The sequence below is a fragment of the Nerophis lumbriciformis genome, linkage group LG28, assembly GCF_033978685.3.
Source record: "Nerophis lumbriciformis linkage group LG28, RoL_Nlum_v2.1, whole genome shotgun sequence".
Lineage (NCBI taxonomy): Eukaryota > Metazoa > Chordata > Actinopteri > Syngnathiformes > Syngnathidae > Nerophis > Nerophis lumbriciformis.
The window spans coordinates 4,566,251-4,589,583 of NC_084575.2; the positions used below are offsets into that span (position 1 = coordinate 4,566,251).

Here is a 23,333-nt window from a genome sequence, read left to right on the forward strand (position 1 = left end):
TGGATAATTACATCAATAAATTGCAATGGAAAAAATGTGTGGAAAAAAAACAATGAAAATAATAAGATGTCCTCTCTTCACAGATGAGAAAATAGAATAAAATAGTATCTACATATATAATATTCAATACATGCACACAACTTAAAAAGTAACTACAGGACAACATATAAGACTAGAAGATGAGAAGCACTACATACAACATCAAATATACATTCTTATTAAACATGCTGTGTTTTTAAACTACATTTAGCACAATCACTGCTTAAGTGTTTTTAAATCCCTGCAGCTTCCATGACTGTTACACACTTGTGTCTACTGACCTGATACTTATACATGAACATCTTATCACACACAGTGCAACTAAACGGTTTCTCTCCAGTGTGTGTTCTCATGTGTGTGGTCATGATATCCTTTCTGGAGAAACTCTTCTTACAAACAGAGCAAGTAAAAGGTTTCTCACCTGTGTGTGTTCTCATGTGTGTGGTCATGATTTCCTTTCTGGAGAAACTCTTCTTACAAACAGAGCAAGTAAAAGGTTTCTCACCTGTGTGTGTTCTCATGTGTAATACCATGTCATTCGTAGTGTTGAATCTTTTAGCACAAACAGAGCAAGTAAAAGGTTTCTCTCCAGTGTGTGTTCTCATGTGTGTGGTCATGTCACCCTTTCTGGAGAAACTCTTCTTACAAACAGAGCAGGTAAAAGGTTTCTCTCCAGTATGTATTCTCATGTGTTCTGTAAAATGACTCTTCCATCTAAATGATTTCCCACATTCAGAGCAGTCAACGTGTTTGTTGTTAGTGTGATGTCTCGTATCACCTTTAGAGTCATTTTTACTCTCCAAAGGTTTTTGGATGTGGTCACTGTGATCAGAAGAGTGTGACATCATGTGGTCCATGTCTGACAGTGGAGCAAAGATGCTGTCTGGTTCTGACTTGATATCTTCACAATGCTCTCCATCAGCTTCTGTGATGTGTTGACTTACAAGCTCCGCCCCTCTGTTCTCCTCACTTTGACTGTGATGAAGCTGTAAGGACTGAGCTTCATCTTCATCATGAAGCTGCTCCTCTTTAATGTGGGAGGGGGCCTGTAGCTCCTTCTGTCCCACACTGGTGTGCCACTCCTCTTCATGACTCCCCGCTGACACCCGCTGGACGTCTGCAGAACAAATGAGGTGTTACTGTATTGAAGTTTGCAGTATTCAAACTATTGACATGTGAGCTAGGCCAAATAGACAGTGATGGGCAAGCTACCTGGACAATGTAGTAAGCTAAGCTACAAGTTACTCTCAATTAAATGGAGCTAAGCTATCCTCAGAGAATTGTAGCACGCTACACTACAAGCTACACTGCAAAAGTAGCTTGTCACATCAAAGCTACATTTAACAGCATTTATATATATATATATATATATATATATATATATATATATATATATATATATATATATATATATATATTGGCCCACATGTATAATATCAATGTTTATGTTGTCCATGGAAAGAAGTTAGTAAGAAGCAAAAGAAAAACAACCAACCATGGATGACAAAAGGACTGAAAAATGCTTGTCACAAAAAAAAGACATGATATGGAATATTAATAACACAGACATCTATAGAGGCAGAAAATAAGTATAAGAAATATAAAAACAAGCTAATTGGTATACTAGGAACATGTAAGAAGGAATACTACAGACAATTATTAAAGAAGAACAGAAACAACATGAGAGCAACATGGGGCATCCTAAATAGCATCATTAAAAATGCTGCTAAGAAAGATTACCCCCAGTACTTTCTACATGGAAATACAAAAAATGACAATATGAACCAAATAGTTGAACGTTTTAATGATTCAAAATGTCTAGGTATAACAATTGATGATAAATTGAACTGGAAATCTCATGTAAAAAATATACAACATAAAGTAGCAAGAAACACGTCAATAATGAATAAAGCAAAACATGTTCTAGACCAAAAATGACTTCATATTCTCTACTGCTCACTAGTGTTACATATCTGACTTATTGTGTAGAAATATGGGAAATAACTACAAAAGTACACTTCATTCATTAACTGTGTTACAAAAAGATCAGTTATAATAATACATCATGTTGGATATAGACAACATACAAACACTTTATTTATTGAATCACAAATACTGAAATTCCACCACATAGTGAATTTGCAAACAGCTAAAATGATACACAAAGCAAACTATAACCTGCTAGCCAAGAATGTACAACAATTCTCAACAAAAGAGGAGAAACATAATTTTAGAGAAAAATGTAATTTAAAACATTTGTATGCACGTACAACACTTAAGACCTTCAGTATATCAGTATGTGGAATTAAATGATGGAATGGATGAAGCAAAGCAATCAAACAATGTACTAATATGATCCACTTCAAGAAACTCTTCACACTTAAAGTGTTTACAAAGTACAAAGAAGAAGATAAACATTCTCAATTTATTTCATCCATCATTCATTTTCTACATTATCTTACTCATCTCACCATATGAAATATAACTTACTTCACTCATTATTATTTATTTATTTTTATTGTGATTACTTATGGAGTATATTGTGAATAAATTGAGAACAGGAAGTGAACAAAAGGTGTTAGCAACTGTTATGTAAAAGAAAAGGGGTAGGATTAAATAAGCTCTGCTTCTTCCTACTCCTTTTCCAACATGTTGAAAAGACAAATTGGAAATAGTGATGCATCATGTTGTATGCATGCATGTGTGATGTATCATGTTGTATGCTTGCATGTGTGATGTATCATGTTGTATGCTTGCATGTTCCAAATAAACTCAAAGTCAACACAACTCAACTCAACTAACACTTGGTGGACATTCAAGCCACAAAATGCAAATGGAGTATTGTTGGTGTATTTTGGATGGTTATAGAGGACCTCCCATTGGCTCCATTGCAAGTGGACTTTTATTTACATTTATGAGTTAGAATTAGGGCTGGGTGATATATGGAATATACTGGATATATCGTGGGTTTGTCTCTGTGCGATATAGAAATTGACTATATGGTGATATTGGAGTATACGTTCTCACACAGTTGCTTTTAGCTGCAGGCATTACACTACAGGCTCTTCTCACTCTTTCTTGTCTCTCCTTCTCACAGAGACGTAAAACAAGCGCACCTTCTTACATACGTCACATACTGTCACGTGTGCAACGTCATACGCTCTCACGGAGCAGACAGGTAGCGGCATGGTAACGTTAGCTGTGGTGCTAGTGGTAATACGAGAGAAAGAAGGTGCCAATCTGGTAACAAATGAAGGAATAATTCATTCCCAAGACAAACAGCAGGGGGTCCATCGTCTGGCGGTGGTTTGGCTTCAAGCAGGTAGATGGTGAACAAGTATGCTGCAAAAGCGTTGCTACAAAAAGTAGCAGCACTGCTAATGTAGCATCATTTGAAAAGTCACCCGCTAGAGAATGAAGAGTGCTTGAAACTCTGCATGTCAACATCTCCGTTCAGTGCCACACCCACAAAATGCCCAAGCAACCATTTCCACATCAACACCGTATGAAACAAATAGTCAACAACAGAACGAGAAAACGTCCGCAGGAACCTACCACATAGCGAAAGAACATACACTATTTGATTTCCTATTATGCAGCTCATTTTTATTTGACACTTATTGAAATATCTTGTGTGACATCATGCACAAAAGTGCACTTTATTTGTTTTTAACTATTGTAGTGGCGTTCTGTACAAAAAGTGCACTTTAATTTAGTGTTGTTATGATATGTCATCTTAGTGACATCATGCACAAAAGTGCACTAATAGCTTGCTTTAAATTGTCTCTGACAATCTTGAACTTTCTGTTTGGAAATGACATGAATGTTTGTACCACTGCTTAATAACTGTTTAATAAATACACTTTTGCTAAATTGACTTAGTTGTGATTTCCCTCTCTGCATGAAAGTTTAAAAGTAGCATATATTAATGCAGTATGAAGAAGAATGTTTTAATGTAGACACATAGAATCATCATACTGCTGTGATTATATACATTAAGTGTTCATTCAAGGCTAAGGCAAAATGTCCACATATATATGGTGTATCGTGACATGGCCTAAACATATCCACATATATATGGTGTATCGTGACATGGCCTAAACATATCCACATATTAATAAAAGGCCATATCGCCCAGCCCTAGTTAGAATACGATTTTTATTTTATTTTTTTAATATATCCACCATCATGTCTTTTATAATGATTGTGAACGATAGAAAAATTCCCCAAAAAAGTGCAGTTCCCCTCTAAATTCCAATGATTAGATTTAAGACTTGAAGTGTATGAGCATGAAGTGATGAAGCCTACTTGGATGAGTCTTCTAAGACAAAGTGAACAGTCCAGTTGTGATGGATTGAATGCCCTGAGAATAAAATGATATGTGCTTACTTGGACTGTGATGAAGCTGTGAGGACTCAGGTGCTTTGTCTTCATGCTCTTCAGTCTTCACAGAGACAACAGTCAGTGGAAACTTGCTGACATCATCCTCCTCCTGCCCTACAACACACTCTCCCTCCTCTTCCTCTTTCATGTGTGGATCCTCCTCTTCCTCTTTAATGTAGGTAGGCTGTGGATCATCCTCTTCCTCTTTAATGTAGGTGGGCTGTGGATAATCCTCTTCCTCTTTAATGTGAAGGGGCTGTTGAACGTCTGTTGGGTAAATAAGTAAATAAGATAAAGAGAGAATAGAAATAGTTTTGGACTGACACTGTTAACACAATGACATTATTTGTGTTCTTTCGTGTGTTGTATTAAAAGTGTGTAGCAAAACAACCAATAAAAACACGGGAAATACTTCCTTTTGTCCCAGCCACTGAAATTCATTCAAAAGTGAGTACAAAAACAGACTTGGAAATTTGATGAGGAGCAAGTTTTTTTTATAAGTACAAGGCAGCATTGATTGAGGCATTCTTAACTTTACACTCACTGATATAAAGTGTGTAAATATTTTATTCTGTATACGGTCTATGATACCTAAACTTTATCTCTAAACTTAACCACAATTTGTGGTGTAGAATGACGTCTGGAACTCAAAATAGTTCCACATGTCTGGGAACGCCACCGACGGATAATCCTTGATATTACTCAACAAATCTTAAGGGATCTATTCCGTTTCATAAATAGATTTTTTTCTCGTATCTGCTTTTCGCAGGAACATCTAGGCCAGGGGTGTTTAAACTAATTTTAGATGGGGGGCCACATGGAGAAAGATCTACTCCAAGTTGGCCGGACTGCTAAAATTATGGCAAGAAAACGTAAAAATAAAGACAACTGCAGATTGTTTTCTTTGTTTAAAAATAGAACAAACACATTCTGAAAATGTACAAATCAAAATGTTGTTTTTTTTTTACATACAATAGTACTCTATCTTTAGTTGTCCTTTTTTACACTTTCAGAATCAATTGTGATAATGTTCACCAGTCAACTCATTGGTGTTCATTTTCAATCTATCAAGATAAATAAATAATATAAAAATCAAATTACAGGATATTATTGATGTAGTTTGCTCATTTTCCCCAACTGGTGCGCTAACATAATGTGTTTTAGTTGTGTTTTACATATGTCACATCGTCTGCAAAGATACAAAGAATTGCTATTGCGAACTCTAGAGGACACATTTAGAACAACAGTTTCTTTCATTCAAAAATGTCGACTTATTTTTGTACTTAGCAAACTCATCCCGTGGGCTGGATAAAACCTGTTGGAGGGCCTAATCCGGCCCGTGGGCCGTATGTTTCACGCCCCTGATCTAGGCCCTTTGTGTATTTAGAGAGTTGCTAGCTGCACAACAACCATCTTGGCTTGATTGATCAATACGTTTTTACTTCCAGGAAGAAGTCACTTGACTGAATACAAATACGTCAGGTTCAAACACGGAACTATCTATTAAACGAGACAAGAAGCAAGGAATCAGGCAGAGACAGAGTTCAATTTTGCTCATGAGAAGAAACATTTGGGGCTGCACATTCAGTTACAGTCTCCCACAACGCTCTGAGGGGCAGTCCCACGCGCTCCTCTATTTATTCAGGAGTTCCCTAGTTAACATCACTGAGGCTGCTTCTAGGGTGAGGGGACACATATTACGCAAGCAACCCCAGTATCACAATACGTGATTATTCAGAATGCAGATGTGCTTGAGCTGGAGATTTCGCCCTGGCTCTACTTTGTCTGCGTGTTGTCGTCTTATTTTCGTTAAGGTACTTGAAGTCCGTCCTTGGCTGTTTTAGCGGACTGGAAGACAGAAACTGCTGCTGCGAGACAACTTGCAGTGGAAGATAACAAGTTAGGTTAACACTTCCTGGTTTCTGCTAAGTTGCAACTTGTGCTTGGTTTACTCGCACAGCATGAATAGGAATCAAAGATGGCAGCCATGTCTATTCTGTGTTCAGTGTGTTCTTACCTGAGGTCTGAGTTTTTGTGTTTTTTATGTATGAGATTTTAATTAATTTTAGTCTGAATGAGTGGTACTCTGCAAGATAAACAAATTCTCTGCAGAGTGGGATTTCTGGTGGATAGTTTCTCATCAAATGTCACTGGATTTCCATAGACTTTGGCCTACCTATAATCCACCTGTTCAGGTAGCAGTAGCAGACAGCTAGCACCATTCGGCCTGCCTGCTATCCTTCCACCATCAGCCTGACTGCTGCTTGCCTTCCACCATCGGCCTGACTGCTGCTAGCCTTCCACCATCGGCTTGACTGCTGCTAGCCTTCCACCATCGGCCTGACTGCTGCTAGCCTTCCACCATCGGCCTGCCTGCTGCTAGCCTTCCACCATCGGCCTGACTACTGCTTGCCTTCCACCATAGGCCTAACTGCTGCTAGCCTTCCACCATCTGCCTGACTGCTGCTAGCCTTCCACCATCGGCCTGCCTGCTGCTAGCCTTCCACCATCGGCCTGACTGCTGCTAGCCTTCCACCATTGGCCTGACTGCTGCTAGCCTTCCACCATCGGCCTGCCTGCTGCTAGCCTTCCACCATCGGCCTGACTACTGCTTGCCTTCCACCATCGGCCTGACTGCTGCTAGCCTTCCACCATCGGCCTGCCTGCTATCCTTCCACCATCGGCCTGACTGCTGCTAGCCTTCCACCAATAGCCTGACTGCTGCTAGCCTTCCACCATCGGCCTGACTGCTGCTAGCCTTCCACCATTGGCCTGCCTGCTAGCCTTCCACCATCGGCCTGCCTGCTAGCCTTCCACCATCGGCCTGCCTGCCAGCCTTCCACCATCGGCCTGACTGCTGCAAGCCTTCCACCATCGGCCTGACTGCTGCAAGCCTTCCACCATCGGCCTGACTGCTGCTAGCCTTCCACCATCGGCCTGCCTGCCAGCCTTCCACCATCGGCCTGACTGCTGCTAGCCTTCCACTATCGGCCTGACTGCTGCTAGCCTTCCACTATCGGCCTGACTGCTGCTAGCCTTCCACCATCGGCCTGCCTGCCAGCCTTCCACAATCGGCCTGCTTGCTAACCTTGTAAATGGTAAATGGGTTATACTCTTTGACACTATTTCCACATTCACCCATTCACACACACATTCACACACTGATGGCGAGGTCTGCCATGCAAGGCGCTTACCATGACCCATCAGGAGCAAGGGTGAAGTGTCCTGCTCAAGGACACAACAGACGTGACTAGGTTGGTAGAAGGTGGGGATTGAACCAGGAACCCTCAGGCACGGCCACTCTACCAACCGCGCCACTAGCCTTCCACTATCGACCTGCCTACTAGCCTTCCACCATCGACCTGCCTACTAGCCTTCCACCATTGACCTGCCTGCTAGCCTTCAACTATCGACCTGCCTACTAGCCTTCCACCATCGACCTGCCTACCAGCCTTCCACCATCGGCCTGCCTGCTAGCCTTCCACCATCGGCCTGTCTACCAGCCTTCCACCATCGGCCTGCCTGCTAACCTTCCACCATCGATCTGCCTACTAGCCTTCCACCATCGGCCTGCCTGCTAGCCTTCCACCATCGACCAGCCTACCAGCCTTCCACCATCGACCTGCCTACTAGCCTTCGATCGACCTGCCTCCAGCCATTGGCTTCGTCTACGGGCTTCCACCCATCGGCCTTGGTTGCTGGTCTTCAGCCCTGTCTGCTAACATCTTCAAAAATAGTAAAACAAGTAACTTCTCCTCTCACTAAGTCACAAATTATTATATTGTGTTTTATACTTTTGTGTGGTTTTACTGGTGTCCCAAATGGGTCTGGTCACCCCACTCACGAGCTATGCTACTTCAAGATGACAACTTTGATAATTTGACATTTCGTCATAGTGGCAGCTACAAAATAACCTCGGCCTTATCTCAGTTGAAGATTTCTGTGACTTTGGACACAACAAAATGGCTGCATACTATGGTAGAGTCCATTCATTCTTATTGTTTCCTTGTTTTGAGAGATCACGTCAACATTACTGCATCCTCCCCTATTGTGAGCACTTACTTTCACAGATTAAAGACCGACTCAAAAGATTGTAACTTTAAACGCAAATGTTTAGTTATATTATTGTTATTGCTTTCAGGAAATGTTGAGACTAATGCAAGCCCTGATACACCTACACAATGTTTTACACCTGCGGATTTTAAAACTAGATCTGGTCTTGGGATTATTCATATCAATGTTCGGAGTTTACTACCTAAACTGGATATGATAAAGATCTGGATAAACTCAACAAATGTTGATATTGTAGTCTTATCTGAAACTTGGCTTAAACAATCTGTGCTTGATAAAGATATTTACATTCATGGCTATAATGTCTATCGTACTGACCGACAAAAAAAAGGTGGTAGAGTGGCCATATATATTAAGCAGAGGTTTGATGTTGAATTAGTGCTCTCTGAATCAGTAAGTAAAGAACTTGAACTGTTAGCACTTGAAATTGAATTAGCTAGAAATCACCACATTACGGTAGTGGGGTGTTATAGGCCTCCATCTGCCCCTAATAATTCCCTATCTACTCTTGTGAAGCTTCTGTCTCAACTGAAATACAAGGAAATAGTGATTTGAACTGGGACTGGCTCACATCTGTGTCTGACTCTTTGAAAGCACAGTGTAAATCTCTATATTTAACACAATTAATTAGATCAGCTACAAGACCTAATCCTAAATGCCCTCAAAAAGCTACACTCATTGACTGAATTCTAACAAATATGCCCTTTAAATTTGTTGCATCTGGTGTGTTCCCTAATGATGTGAGTGATCATTGTGTGATTGCAGTAGTGCGAGACACAAGGATCCCTAAAAGCAAGCCTCGTCTTCTTGAAAAACATAATATGAAATTATTTGAGACGCAAGCATTTTTACACGACTTGCATCTTTTTAATTGGGATAGAATTGCTCTTTTTGATAATGTTGAACTGGCTTGCAAATATTTTCACGAAAACTTCTTGAGTATAGTGAACAAACATTCCCCTTTTAGAAAATGAAGGGTTAAAGGACGTGACAATCAGTGGTTTACATAGGACCTGTCAGATGTATTGCATGAGCGTAATGCTGCTTGGGCCAGGGCACGCAAGTCAGGGTTAGAAGCAGAGTGGTTGAATTTTAGACAATTAAGAAATCAATGTACCTCTCTCCTTCGGAAAGGCAAATCAGAACTGTATTTCTCCACAACAAATGAAAACCACAAACACCCAAAGAAGTTTTGGAAAATCATCAAATCTTTGTCAGCCTGCTGTAATTCAGTCAATCTCCCACCTAGTATACTTGTTGATGGTGTCAGAGTAAGGGACAGAAGAGAAGTGGGTAGTCATTATAATAATCATTTTATTTGCTCTGGTTTTCTCTATAATTCTGACAACTCTACTGAAGTTCCGCTAACTCCGGAAAGAACCGTTGAAAATACCCAGGTTATTAACTGTACGCCCTTTACCACAACAGAGGTCATGAGGGCTCTAAAACAACTTAAACCTAGAAAGCCAACTGGCTCAGATAAGTTGGAGCCGCTCTTCCTAAAGTTGGCAGCTGAAATTATAGCTGGACCACTGTCTCACATTTTTAACCTTACTCTAATTTCAAATGAAATCCTCTTGGATTGGAAATCTGCCCTTGTAATCCCCCTATTAAAAGGAGGTGACCCTAGTAATCTAAATAATTACAGACCAATCTCTAAACTCTCTGTTCTGGCAAAAGTGCTTGAATCCCTTATCAGTGAACAGATAAAAGACTTTTTGGACACCAACTTTATTCTGTCACCATTTCAGTCAGGTTTTGGCAGAAATCCCAGTACTGTTACTGCTGCTATGAAGTTTATAAATGATGTAACTGAAGCTCTTGACAAGAGGCAGTGCTGTCTGTCCCTCTTCGTTGACTTTTTCAAAGGCATTTGATACTGTTGATCATGTCATTTTAATCAAACATCTTTCAGCTATTGGTTTTTCTCAGCAAGCAGTTGGATGATTTGCAAATGACCTCACAAGCAGAGCTCAGGCTGTTCAGATAGAAGGTTCCTTCTCGGACGTACTGCAAGTGGAAAAGGGTGTCCCTCAAGGTTCTGTGTTGGGCCCATTATTAAATAATAATTAATAATGTTGGACAGAATATTCCGAACTCAACTTTCCATTCCTATGCTGATGATACTGTCATATACTGCACAGCACCCACTCCTGCTGAGGCCTTTAAATATCTACAACAAGCATTTGACAGAGTACAAGAACAACTTTGCTATCTTCAACTGCTTTTAAATGCAGAGAAAACAAAGTGTATGTTCTTTACCACATCAAAAACTGTAAGATCAGCACTGTGTGAGAACATTTGAACAAGAAATGGGCAACACATTGTGTTAGTGTCTGCTTTTAAATATTCAAGATTTGTAATTGATGACCACTTGAGTTTTAAGGAGCACATTCAGTATGTTGTAAAAAAAAAACCTGAAACTTTTACTGGGATTTTATTATAGAAACAAGTCTTGCTTTTCTTTTACTGTGAAACAGAAATTGGTGGAAACAACCTTTTTACCTGTTATTGACTATGGAGATGTGTTGTACATGAATGCTACTGCTGGTTGTCTCCACAAGCTGGATAGTGTGTAGCACGGGGCACTGAGATTCATCACCAACTTACTCACCATTGTGTGTTATACTCAATGGTTAACTTACTCACCATTGTGTGTTATACTCAATGGTTAACTTACTCACCATTGTGTGTTATACTCAATGGTTAACTTACTCACCATTGTGTGTTATACTCAATGGTTAACTTACTCACCATTGTGTGTTATACTCAATGGTTAACTGGACATCTTTATGTGCTCGACGCCTCAATCATTGGTATGTGTTCATCTACAAAACCATTCTGGGTATCACCCCATCTTATCTGTCTTGTCTTTTAACAAAGAAACAAGGAAGTCACAATCTTCGTTCAATGAATGTTCTGCAATTTGTCGTCCCCAAAGTAAGAACTGAACTGGGCAAGAAAGCATTTAGGTTTTCAGCAGCGAAGGCTTGGAATAACCTACAATCCAATATTCAACTTCAAACTCTTGTTACATTGAATGAGTTTAAAGCTTCTGTGAAAGGATTGCAGTCTACCTTGTCTGTATGCACATGTGTTATGTCAGCAAGTTTTAATGTTGTACATTTAATGTTTTATGTGTTGTTTACTGTTTTAATGTAACCTTGCTGCTGCCCTCTTGGCCAGGTCTCCCTTGGAAAATAGATATTTGATCTCAATGGGATTTTTACCAGGTTAAATAAAGAAAAAAAAACAAGAAAAAAAAAACAGCTGTTTATTTGAAGTGTTAAAGAAGTCAACTATGTGTGCAGTGCAAGGTGAAATGCAGTTATGTCATCTTCTTGTCAATAACACACACATCACACTTTTGCGTGTTGTTGCTTCCTTATTTGTCATTATGCAAAGCTGATTTTAATGTGTAGCAGCGGCAGCTGAACTCAATGTGACAACGTGTCATAGTTACGTCAGTCAGCTAGAATTAAAAATACAAATAGTTGTGTCGTTAGTCCAGAATCTTCACAGTCCTCATGGACGACATAATTAGGAACCAGTACTAAAAAAAATGGTACCGTATTTTCCGCACCATAAGGCGCCCTGGATTAAAAGCCGCGCCTTCAATGAACGGCATATTTCAAAACTTTGTCCACCTATAAGCCGCCCGGTGTTGTAAGCCGCATCTAACTGCGCTAAAGGAATGTCAAAAAAACAGTCAGATAGGTCAGTCAAACTTTAATAATATATTAAAAACCAGCGTTCTAACAACTCTGTTCACTCCCAAAATGTACGCAAATGTGCAATCACAAACATACGTATATCAACATGGACAGAGCTGCGTGAAAAAAGCCACCCGGCCTCTTCGCGTAAACTTAAACTTACCTTAACCACTCGCTCATCTTTTCTTCATCCATCCCTTCGAGTTAGCTTTTATGATGACGCCGGCTGGAAAGGTCTCTTTTGGCAAGGTCTTCCTTTTGAATATCACCATGGGATTTTCTGGCCATTAGCATGGCAAGCTAGAACCACAGTGAAGGATGACTTCTCATTCCCTGTGGTGCGAATATTCACCGTACGTGCTCCCGTTGTATCCAGTGCGGTTCACAGGAATATCAGTTGCTGTGAAATAGTACCGGTAATCCGTGTGCGGATGGAGAGATTGCGTCTTTTCATGAACCGGATCCCTGACGCTTAGTAGGAGCCATTTTGTGGTCTTTACAGATGTAAACGCACAAAGGAAATGAAACGTACGGTGATATCCGCGCGCTTTTTCTTCTTCTACGCGGGCGGGTGGTTGCTTACAGTAGAAGAAGAAGCGCTTCCTGTTCTATGGGGGCGGGTGCTTACCTTGGCGGTTGCTTGCGTAGAAGAAGAAGCGCTTCCTGTTCTACCGGGAAAAAAGATGGCGGCTGTTTACCGAAGTTGCGAGATCGAAACTTTATGAAAATGAATCGTAATATTAATCCATATATAAAGCGCACCGGGTTAAAAGCCGCACTGTCAGCTTTTGAGTAAATTTGTGGTTTTTAGGTGCGGCTAATAGTGCGGAAAATACGGTACTTGGTATACATCCCTAATCTTCACCACTAAACCTTTGAAATATGCTGACATATGTGCTGCTAAAGGTAAATAAACAGTAGCCATATTGAATGTTTGCCTTCATTTGACCACGTGAGGTAAGGAGGACGGCCTCTAGGTCACATGGTTACACCCCAGCAATTACACTGTTGATGATTGATGAGCATTCATTATTAAATGGTGGTGTTAAAAAGCAAGTATATCTCCATCTTTAGTCATAAATACTACCTACTCAGTGGCCTAGTGGTTAGAGTGTCCGTCCTGAGATCGGTAGGTTGGGAGTTCAAATCCCGGCCGAGTCATACCAAAGACTATAAAAATGGGACCCATTCCCTCCCTGCTTGGCACTCAGCATCAAGGGTTGGAATTGGGGGTTAAATCACCAAAATGATTCCCGGGCGCAGCCACCGCTGCTGCCCACTGCTCCCCTCACCTCCCAGGGGGTGATCAAGGGTGATGGGTCAAATGCAGAGAATAATTTCGCCACACCTAGTGTGTGTGTGTGACAATCATTGCTACTTTAACTTTTAACTTTAACTTTAAATGTGGCCCCCGGATGAACATGTGTCACAAACATTGTATTAGATGATATGTGGATGTTGTGCTTACTTGGACTGTGATGAAGCTGTGAGGACTCAGGTGCTTTGTCTTCATGCTCTTCAGTCTTCACAGAGACAACAGTCAGTGGAAACTTGCTGACATCATCCTCCTCCTGCCCTACAGGACACTCTCCCTCCTCTTCCTCTTTCATGTGTGAGGGCTGTGGATCCTCTGAAGTGAAACTGTCCCCCTGCAGATGAGGGAGACATTCTTCTTGGTGTCCAATCAGCTGATGGATGTCTACAGGACACAAACAAAACACATTTTAACTCCTACATGCTAAATATTATATCGTACATGAAATATAGGGCTGTGGCTATTGAAAATGTTATTAATCAAGTGTTCTACTGGAAATGTTTTCGATTAATCGAGTAACTGGATAAAATAGTGTTGCTTGGTTAAAGACAAATTTAAGCGACTTTAAGACATTTCACTTAATAATGAACGGCCAATTGGTTTGAGATGGTATGAGATCAAGATGTCATCTTTAGATCAGGCTTTGTTTTTTCCACAATCACTGCCACATTAAAAAAAAGTACCAATGATTGTCACACACACACTAGGTGTGGCCAGATTGTTCTCTGCATTTGACCCATCACCCTTGATCACCCCCTGGAAGGTGAGTGGAGCAGTGAGGAGCAGCGGTGGCCGCGCCCGGGAATCATTTTTATGGTGATTTAACCCCCAATTCCAACCCTTGATGCTGAGTGCCATTTTTATAGTCTTTGGTATGACTCAGTCGGGGTTTGAACTCACAACCTACCCATCTCAGGACGGACACTCTAACCACTAGGCCACTGAGTAGGTGGATGTAGCAGGTGTTGTAGTAGGTTAATGGCTGCACCAATATGAAGGAAATAACAGGTCAGTATAGCTTTTACACACATAAATAACTTGTCAAACCTGCCAGCTAGCAGGCTAGGTTTACAGCGTCAGTTACCATGGTAACTGACTCTGACTTTGTCTTACCTCTCTTATTTTTGGAGGTCAAACTCTGGAGCTTTACATACTCAGGAGTTTGCACTTAACCTGCTCTCTGGAATATTCCCCCGGTGACTGTGTGAGTTTTGTGTAAACATGTTGATACACTTTGTTACAAACTGAGAGAAACATCAACCTCTCATAAATATTGTGTGTCTGAACATCCTCACATGACAATTCATCTTCCTATAGACAATCTATTGAAGAAAAGTGTTCATAATAAATATAAAGTTAGTAAAGATGTGAGAGTAAGAAGTAAACAAACCTGTTGTGTGTAACACAACTTGATGTTTTTCATGTTGTCGCTCCTTCTCCTCTTTTGTTGGACAAAGTTCCTCCTCGTACTCTGCTATGGTTCTTTCGCACATTTTCACACAATCACAACACTTTACACTCACACTTGATCTCTGCTTAGCGATGTGTTTTCATCTCTCTTTGTTAGCAGCTAACAAGCTAAGCTAACTAGCAAGCTAAGCTAGCTGGAGAAGCATCAAAGTGCGCTCAGACTAATATACAAACAGTTATTATGACTCTATTTAATAGAGTGTAATAAAGGACATATATGTGTACATGGACGCACAGATTAAGAACACTGAACTGTGACGACTGCAATAACGTCTTCACCGTCAGACGCCATCTTGCTTTATCCTCGCCCTGTTTGCTTCGCGCGCAGTCTTGTCAGATCTCGCGAGAGAAACAATTAACCAGCTCTTTTCCAGATCTCGCGAGAGAAACAAGTACAAACCAGCTCTTTTCCAGATCTCGCGAGAGAAACAAGTAACCAGCGTGTTCAGGGTAGTATGGCCGTAAGCCGAAAGACGAGGTAAAACCAACCTTTTTAAATGGAACTCTTACAGACGGGATGGGAGAAAACGACTAATTATCCAAGAGCCTGGCGCGCATGCGTACACTAATGTGCCTTTTCATGCTGTGTGATTGTCTTCCTTTGCTACGGCGGTCAAGTTGCTTTTATTTTAAAATAAAAGGGTGTGCGTTACACTAAAAGGTTAGCATGACTAATAAGTGGAATTAGGTTACTAAATTGCATGACATGGAGACTATTGGGAAAATATCCTTATTTTGCTATATTAAACATGGATATATATGTTAGAATTATGAAATAATGGGCATGCACAATAAGGAGGTATGACTAATTATTTACCTTCTTTTAGATGAATCAGTGTTTTGATGTAGCAGATATACATTTTTCAAGGCAATAGTGATTTATTGACGGTCCCTAAGCATAAAGTAGTGTTGAGAGCTGTGATGAGGTGGCATCTGAATGCAGCTGGGATAGGCTCCAGCACCCCCTGCCACCCCAAAAGAGACAAGCGGTAGACAATGGATGGAGAGCTGCACCTCACACAGCCAGAACAAGCACATTAGTGTACGCATGCGCGCCAGGATCTAAGATAAATAATAATTGTCTCTCACCCCGTCTGTAAGAGTTACATTTAAAAAGGTTGGTTTTACCTCGTCTTTCGGCTTACGGCCATACTACCCTGAACACGTCCGATCTCGTCCGATCTCGGAAGCTAAGCAGGGTCGGGCCTGGTTAGTACTTGGATGGGAGACCGCCTGGGAATACCAGGTGCTGTAAGCTTTTACACTCACGCCAGAGGGCGCTGTTTCTCACTTCCTGCAAAAAAAACCCAATGGTTTTTATTTCACTTTCAGTTTTACAAAAAGACATGTCATTTTAGAAATTCACCAGTCACGGATAGTCCGTCAATATGTTCAACACCAGTTTGGCAATATAACAGTATAACAATGTATCATAATTGATACACAATACGAGAATGTGTGCTGTATAAATGAATGAATGAATTACTTAATTTAATTAGAACACAACAGGAGCAGTAAATATGCAGGAATTACCTAAACTGATGTGTTGTGTTAATTTAGCAATATTAAAAGTGTCATATGTAGAATTTGCATGTCAAGTGATCATTAAATGTCTCTGATATGTCAAAAGGCGTTAATAAATCATGTTCTTTTCCAATACCTATATAACTGATAACAGTAGTTCAGCTGGGATATGCTCACTTCATAATTAGATTTACAGCCCCGAAATCTTGTTATTGTTTTCATTTCCATGTCCCGCCCTCTACCGTTTGACCAACTAGAAAGTCTGTGAGTGTGTCACATCCAGGTTGCCAGTTACACACCGTCATCTTCGTCTGGCTACTGCCACTGGTAAAGTTACTAAACATGTCAGACCTTAGTCAATCTAAAAGGCCTTGTTACCATTTTCAACTTATTCATGACAAAGCCAGGAACAAAATGAGGATTTGTATCAGGGATGCCTTTGAAAGATGGAGACCATTGAAGGCGGAGAAGATTTTTTCATCTGATGCCAAACTTCCTAATTTCCTCCTTGAAAGGTAAGTCAGGCATTTACCTTTTCTTATTACTTGTAATAAATGGAAATGGACAGTTGGTATGTAAACTATATTGTCCAATACAGTCTATGATCTTGTCTAACAAAGCTAGTATGTTCATGCAACCAATGCTTAGTGTGATGGTGCTCAGCTCCTAGTGTAATGCTTAGCATGCTAGCCCGTCAATGACACATCCACATATAAGCTAACGGGGGAAATATTATGCCTGTTATCCTGTATGTCCATGTGTATTTGAACTGACAAGGTAAAATATATTTTCGACAAATAAAAGCTATGTGGATGTGTGTAGTGTCTGTGCCTATTTCCTTCTCAACATGCTGATAGGCTGAGGAAATGTGTTCCAACATTAGCACGGCTGTCATCATGGCAATGTGGAAGGTATGGAGACAGACACATCACATGATCAAATAATTCCTCATTGGTGTAGCCTATAGACACACCTTAGTAAAATGTCTCTTTAGTTTTGGGCGTACATTAGGCTGCTAAGCATGCTCTGCTTATTTTCACCAGTAGAACCTTTGCTAGTGTTGGTTGTAGTTTGTTCTAGTCTTGGTTTTCTGATAGTACTGACAACAACCATATGGTTGCTCTTTGTTGTGATATTGTGCGCAGGCATGATTGCACTTCTTCCTGAAAATAGCCTAATTCTGTGTAAAATGTGTTGGTTAGAGATTTGTTATTGACAAAATGCTTGTCTATTCAGCATTTATGGTCCCAGCACCTCAACCCTTAGTAAGAGGCAGTGGAAGTTGGAAGTTCCTTGGAGTGGCCCAGTCCATGGAGCTGGATTCGGCTGCGTATCTGGCAACCTCAGTCAGGGAGAGAGGAGGGGGACTACAGAATTTTGACTGTGATTGCAATACCATTTCTGGCCACATTATTACATATGGCACCTTTAAAAAAAAAGCATGCATGTCAGCTTTATGTTAGTAGTTGGGGTGCATGATAAATATTGTACAGATAATTATCAATGTACATACTTTTTTTATTAGCTCCAATTGAGATTAATTCGGTTTTATGTTGGACATTCGTAGTTGTAGCGGGAGGTTGAAAAGTAACCATGGTTATCAATATCACAAATGTATTATAAAATCCATCCATTCATCCATTTTCTACTGCTTGTCCCTCCAATTAAACTTAAATTTTAAAACAAAAAGGCATGAATGACACTAGAGAAAAGCACTTAAAATTTTAAGTGAATTTAGTATTTTAAGTGACTTAGGAATTTTTTAAAAAGAAACCAAGATTTTTAATATGCAAATGTTTTTTTTTAATAAAATCCTATTTAAAAAAAAAGGTTGTATATTATATAAAACTGGATATCCATCCATCAAATTTCTACCGCTTATTCCCTTCGGGTTCACGGGGGCGCTGGAGCCTATCTCAGCTACAATCGGGCGGAAGGCGGGGTACACCCTGGACAAGTCGCCACCTCATCACAGGGCCAACACAGATAGACAGACAACATTCACACTCACTGGATATGAATGATAAAAGTAGGACATAATGGGCGTGCACGTTAGCACGTTATTAAGGAGGTAGGACTATTTATTTGACCTCCTTTTAGATGAATCAGTGTTTTGATTTAGCAGATATACGTTTTTCAAGACAATAGTAATTTATTGATGGTCTCTAAGCATAAAGTAGTGTTGAGAGCGGCACCTCTCCTGCAATCTCCCCGCAGCATGAGAGAGCAGTGTGGGCACAGTGAGGGGGAGCTTCCGCTGGAGCTCCGGAGGCAAATATCCACCGTGAAAGCAACTTGACCGCCGTAGCAAAGGAAGACAATCACACAAAGGAAAACACAAATAAGCCACATGAGCTCTGGACAATTCTCAACAACCAGCTTCCTGGTTGCAGCCAAAAACTTAAAACCAGACTCACCAACATCAGCATCAAGGAAGGTGACTCCCTCATTACAGACAGAATGGAGATAGTAAGCAGACTTAACACCTTTTTCACCAGCATAGCCACAACTCTTGTCAACAAGCTGTCCCACCACTCTGGTCGCTTTGGTGTAGAACACATTAAAGCCTTCTACAGAAAGCTAGGAGTATCCAACAATGATTTCAAATTAGAAATGGTCACAGCTGATGAGGTGTTTAAAAATTTGAGTGCGCTCCACCCAAACAAGGCCACTAGCCTTGACAAAATCCCCTCCAGATTCCTCAGGGACTCTGCCTCCATCATTGCCCCAGTCATCACACACATAATAAACCTCTCAATTTCACAAGGCCAAGTACCAAAAGATTTTAAGATAGCAAGAGTAACTCCCCTCTTTAAAAAAAGGAAGCAAATTGGAACCTGGCAACTACCGACCTGTTTCTATTCTCAGTTCCATTTCGAAAGTAATGGAAAAAATAGTTTATGAACAGGTCGATAGTTACCTTGCCACTAATAAACTCATGTACAAATTACAATCCGGCTTCAGAACTAACCACTCCACTGACACATGCCTTCTCTATCTGACTTCAGAACTAACCATTCCACTGACACATGCCTTCTCTATCTGACTTCAGAACTAACCATTCCACTGACACATGCCTTCTCTATCTGACTTCAGAACTAACCACACCACTGACACATGCCTTCTCTATCTGACTTCAGAACTAACCACTCCACTGACACATGCCTTCTCTATCTGACTTCAGAACTAACCACTCCACTGACACATGCCTTCTCTATCTGACTGACCACATCAAACATGAGGTGGACGTGGGCAAATACTGCGGCATGGTCATGCTGGACCTTCAGAAGGCCTTTGACACCGTTGACCACGCTATACTGTTGGATAAGCTCAGAGCAATCGGATTTGATAAAACCTCATCGAGCTGGATGCAATCTTACTTGGAGGGGAGGGAACAGGTGGTTGAGTTGAACGGCACCGTGTCCCCCCCCCCCCCTCCCAGTAAGCTGTGGAGTCCCCCAAGGCAGTATATTAGGGCCTTTACTGTTCCTAATATACATAAACGACATGTCATCAGCATGCGACTGTGAATTGTTTTTGTTTGCGGATGACTCGGCCCTGCTGGTATCCGGCAAGGACAAGTCACAGGTGGAGAAAATCCTCAGTGCTGAACTCTGTAGAACTTGCACCTGGCTCGCTGACAACAAGCTATCCATACACTTGGGTAAAACTGAATCCATCCTGTTTGGGTCCCACATCAACCTTAAGAAAGTCAGTGACTTCACTATAAAAGTGGGTGACATTGTTATCACCAGGAAAGATGAGGTCACCTACCTAGGTTCCATTCTAGAGGCTAATCTTTCCTGTGATCAAATGGCAACCAAGGTAATCAAAAAGGTCAACCAACGAACGAGATTTCTCTGTAGAATCTCCTCTCTGGTCAACAAAAGCACCATGAAGATTCTGGAGGGAACTCTCGTTCAACCCTTTTTCCATTACGCATGCACCTCCTGGTACCCTAGCACCTCCAAAACCCTCAAATCTAGACTCCAAACATTCCAGAACAAGCTAGTCAGATTACTTCTAGACCTCCACCCCAGATCACACCTCACTCCTACCCACTTCTCCAAAGTGGGCTGGCTCAGGGTGGAGGACAGAGTAAAACAACTTGCACTGAGCCTAGTCTATAAAATCAGCTACACCTCCCTGATACCCAAGTACATGTCAAACTACTTCCTTAACGTAAATGACCGCCATAACCACAACACCAGGGGGAGCTCCACTAACCACGTTAAACCCAGATTCCGATCTAACAAAGGTCTTAACTCATTCTCCTTCTATGCCACATCAATATGGAATGCACTCCCAACAGGTGTAAAAGAAAGTGTATCTCTATCCTCCTTCAAAACCGCAATAAAACAACACCTCCAGGCAACTTCAACCCTTGACTAACACCCTCTCTTCCTCATCATACCTCTTCGGATTGTAAATAATCAAATGTAGTCACTTATTCTTATAATTTCTGATCTCTCTCTCTGTGTCCAATACTTGCTGTACAAATGTACCAAGTCAGACCTACACTGTTCCAATGTCAATTTCTCTGAAGTGTTGATACCAACCAAACGTAACCCCCCCCCCCCTCCATATCCCACACCCCGGATTGTAAAAAATGTAAATAATTACATGTATATACTGTGATGATTATCTTGTGTGATGACTGTATTATGAAGATAGTATATATCTGTATCACAAATCGATTTAAGTGGACCCCGACTTAAACAAGTTGAAAAACATATTCGGGTGTTACCATTTAGCGGTCAATTGTACGGAATATGTACTTCACTGTGCAATCTACTAATAAAAGTTTCAATCAAGCAACATGCATCTGCTAGCTCATGATCGCCCCCACTTCTCAGTGTGGCGAGTTGGAGTACTACAAGAAGCACTCTAATACAGTGCTTAAATCTGTATTTTTAGTCTTATTATCAAGGAATAATGAGGTCACACTTATATTAAAACATTAATGCTAAGGTTTCGTCCAGTAGTGGACCGGTGATGATGATGATGATGACGAGGATGTATCTGTGCAAGTAAACAATTGGATCCACAAGGGACAACAACCCTTTCCACAGACTACACACACACATCAGAAACATAAATGTTAGAAGCCTACAACAATATATGTGAAGAAGACTTTAGGATTAAAAGTGAAGATGTGAGGTGAAATAAGTACAAATGCAGCAATAAAAACAAGCAACTCCACTCACGATGGCTCTAAAGTTCAGTGATGTGTTGCTAACTTCAGCATTTTTCTTCTTTGTTGATGTTTTGCAGTAGTTAACATCCATGATGTAACAATGCTGCTAATCTACCAGAGTCCACATTTTGTTAACCATTTTATTCATTCATACTTTTAGTTGGATAATAACATCAATAAAATGCAATGGAAAAAATGTGTGGAAAAAAACCCAAATGAAACTAATAAGATGTCTTCTCTTCAAAGATGAGAAAAAAAAATGTAGCTACATATATAATATTCAATACATGCACACAACTTAAAAAGTAAGTACAGGACAACATATAAGACTAGAAGATGAGAAGCACTACATACAACATCAAATATACATTCTTATTAAACATGCTGTGTTTTTAAACTACATTTAGCACAATCACTGTTTAAGTGTTTTTACATCCCTGCAGCTTCCATGACTGTTACACACTTGTGTCTACTGACCTAATACTTATACCTGAACATCTTATCACACACAGTGCAACTAAACGGTTTCTCTCCAGTGTGTGTTCTCATGTGTGTGGTCATGATTTCCTTGCTGGAGAAACTCTTTTTACAAACAGAGCAAGTAAAAGGTTTCTCACCTATGTGTGTTCTCATGCGTAATATAATTTCCTTCTTAGTGTTGAATCTTTTAGCACAAGCCAAACAAGCAAAAGGTTTCTCTCCAGTGTATGTTCTCATGTGTGTGGTCATGTTTTGCTTTCTGGAGAAACTCTTCTTACAAACAGAGCAAGTAAAAAGTTCCTCACCTGTGTGTGTTCTCATGTGTGTGGTCATGTCTTTCTTAGTGTTGAATCTTTTAGCACAAACTGAGCAAGCAAAAGGTTTCTCTCCAGTGTGTGTTCTCATGTGTGTGGTCATGTTTTGCTTTCTGGAGAAACTCTTCTTACAAACAGAGCAAGTAAAAGGTTTCTCTCCAGTATGTGTTCTCATGTGTTCTGTAAAATGACTCTTCTTTCTAAATGATTTCCCACATTCAGAGCAGTCAAAGTGTTTGTTGTTAGTGTGATGTCTCGTATCACCTTTAGAGTCATTTTTACTCTCCAAAGGTTTTTGGATGTGGTCACTGTGATCAGAAGAGTGTGACATCATGTGGTCCATGTCTGACAGTGGAGCAAAGATGCTGTCTGGTTCTGACTTGATATCTTCACAATGCTCTCCATCAGCTTCTGTGATGTGTTGACTTACAAGCTCCGCCCCTCTGTTCTCCTCACTTTGACTGTGATGAAGCTGTAAGGACTGAGCTTCATCTTCATCATGAAGCTGCTCCTCTTTAATGTGGGAGGGGGCCTGTAGCTCCTTCTGTCCCACACTGGTGTGCCACTCCTCTTCATGACTCCCCACTGACACCCGCTGGACGTCTGCAGAACAAATGAGGTGTTACTGTATTGAAGTTTGCAGTATTCAAACTATTGACATGTGAGCTAGGCCAAATAGACAGTGATGGGCAAGCTACCTGGACAATGTAGTAAAAATAATAAATAACTTTTGTTTCATCTGACATCACATGGACAAAGATAAGACCTTCTGAAGGAAAGTTCTGTGGTCAGATGAAACAAAAGTGGAGCTGTTTGGCCACAATAAC

General features: G+C 40.7%; 1 protein-coding gene and 1 non-coding gene across 2 annotated transcripts in view; one reads left to right on the forward strand and one right to left on the reverse strand.

The window, feature by feature from the left end:
* Positions 1-15,294, reverse strand: part of LOC133570623 (uncharacterized) — a 102,049-nt gene extending 86,755 nt beyond the window's left edge. Inside the window, exons 1-2 of the mRNA XM_072916620.1 lie at positions 14,912-15,294; positions 13,675-13,905 (exon numbers count right to left, since the gene is read on the reverse strand). Of these exons, the coding sequence (XP_072772721.1) occupies positions 13,675-13,905; positions 14,912-15,014 (334 nt within the window). The 5' untranslated portion in view covers positions 15,015-15,294. The remainder of the gene's footprint in view (positions 1-13,674; positions 13,906-14,911) is intronic.
* Positions 15,295-16,130: 836 nt separating this feature from the next.
* LOC133571178 (5S ribosomal RNA) lies at positions 16,131-16,249 on the forward strand. The gene has a single exon (XR_009810335.1). It is a non-coding gene; the product is annotated as a 5S ribosomal RNA (ribosomal RNA).
* Positions 16,250-23,333: the final 7,084 nt, after the last annotated feature.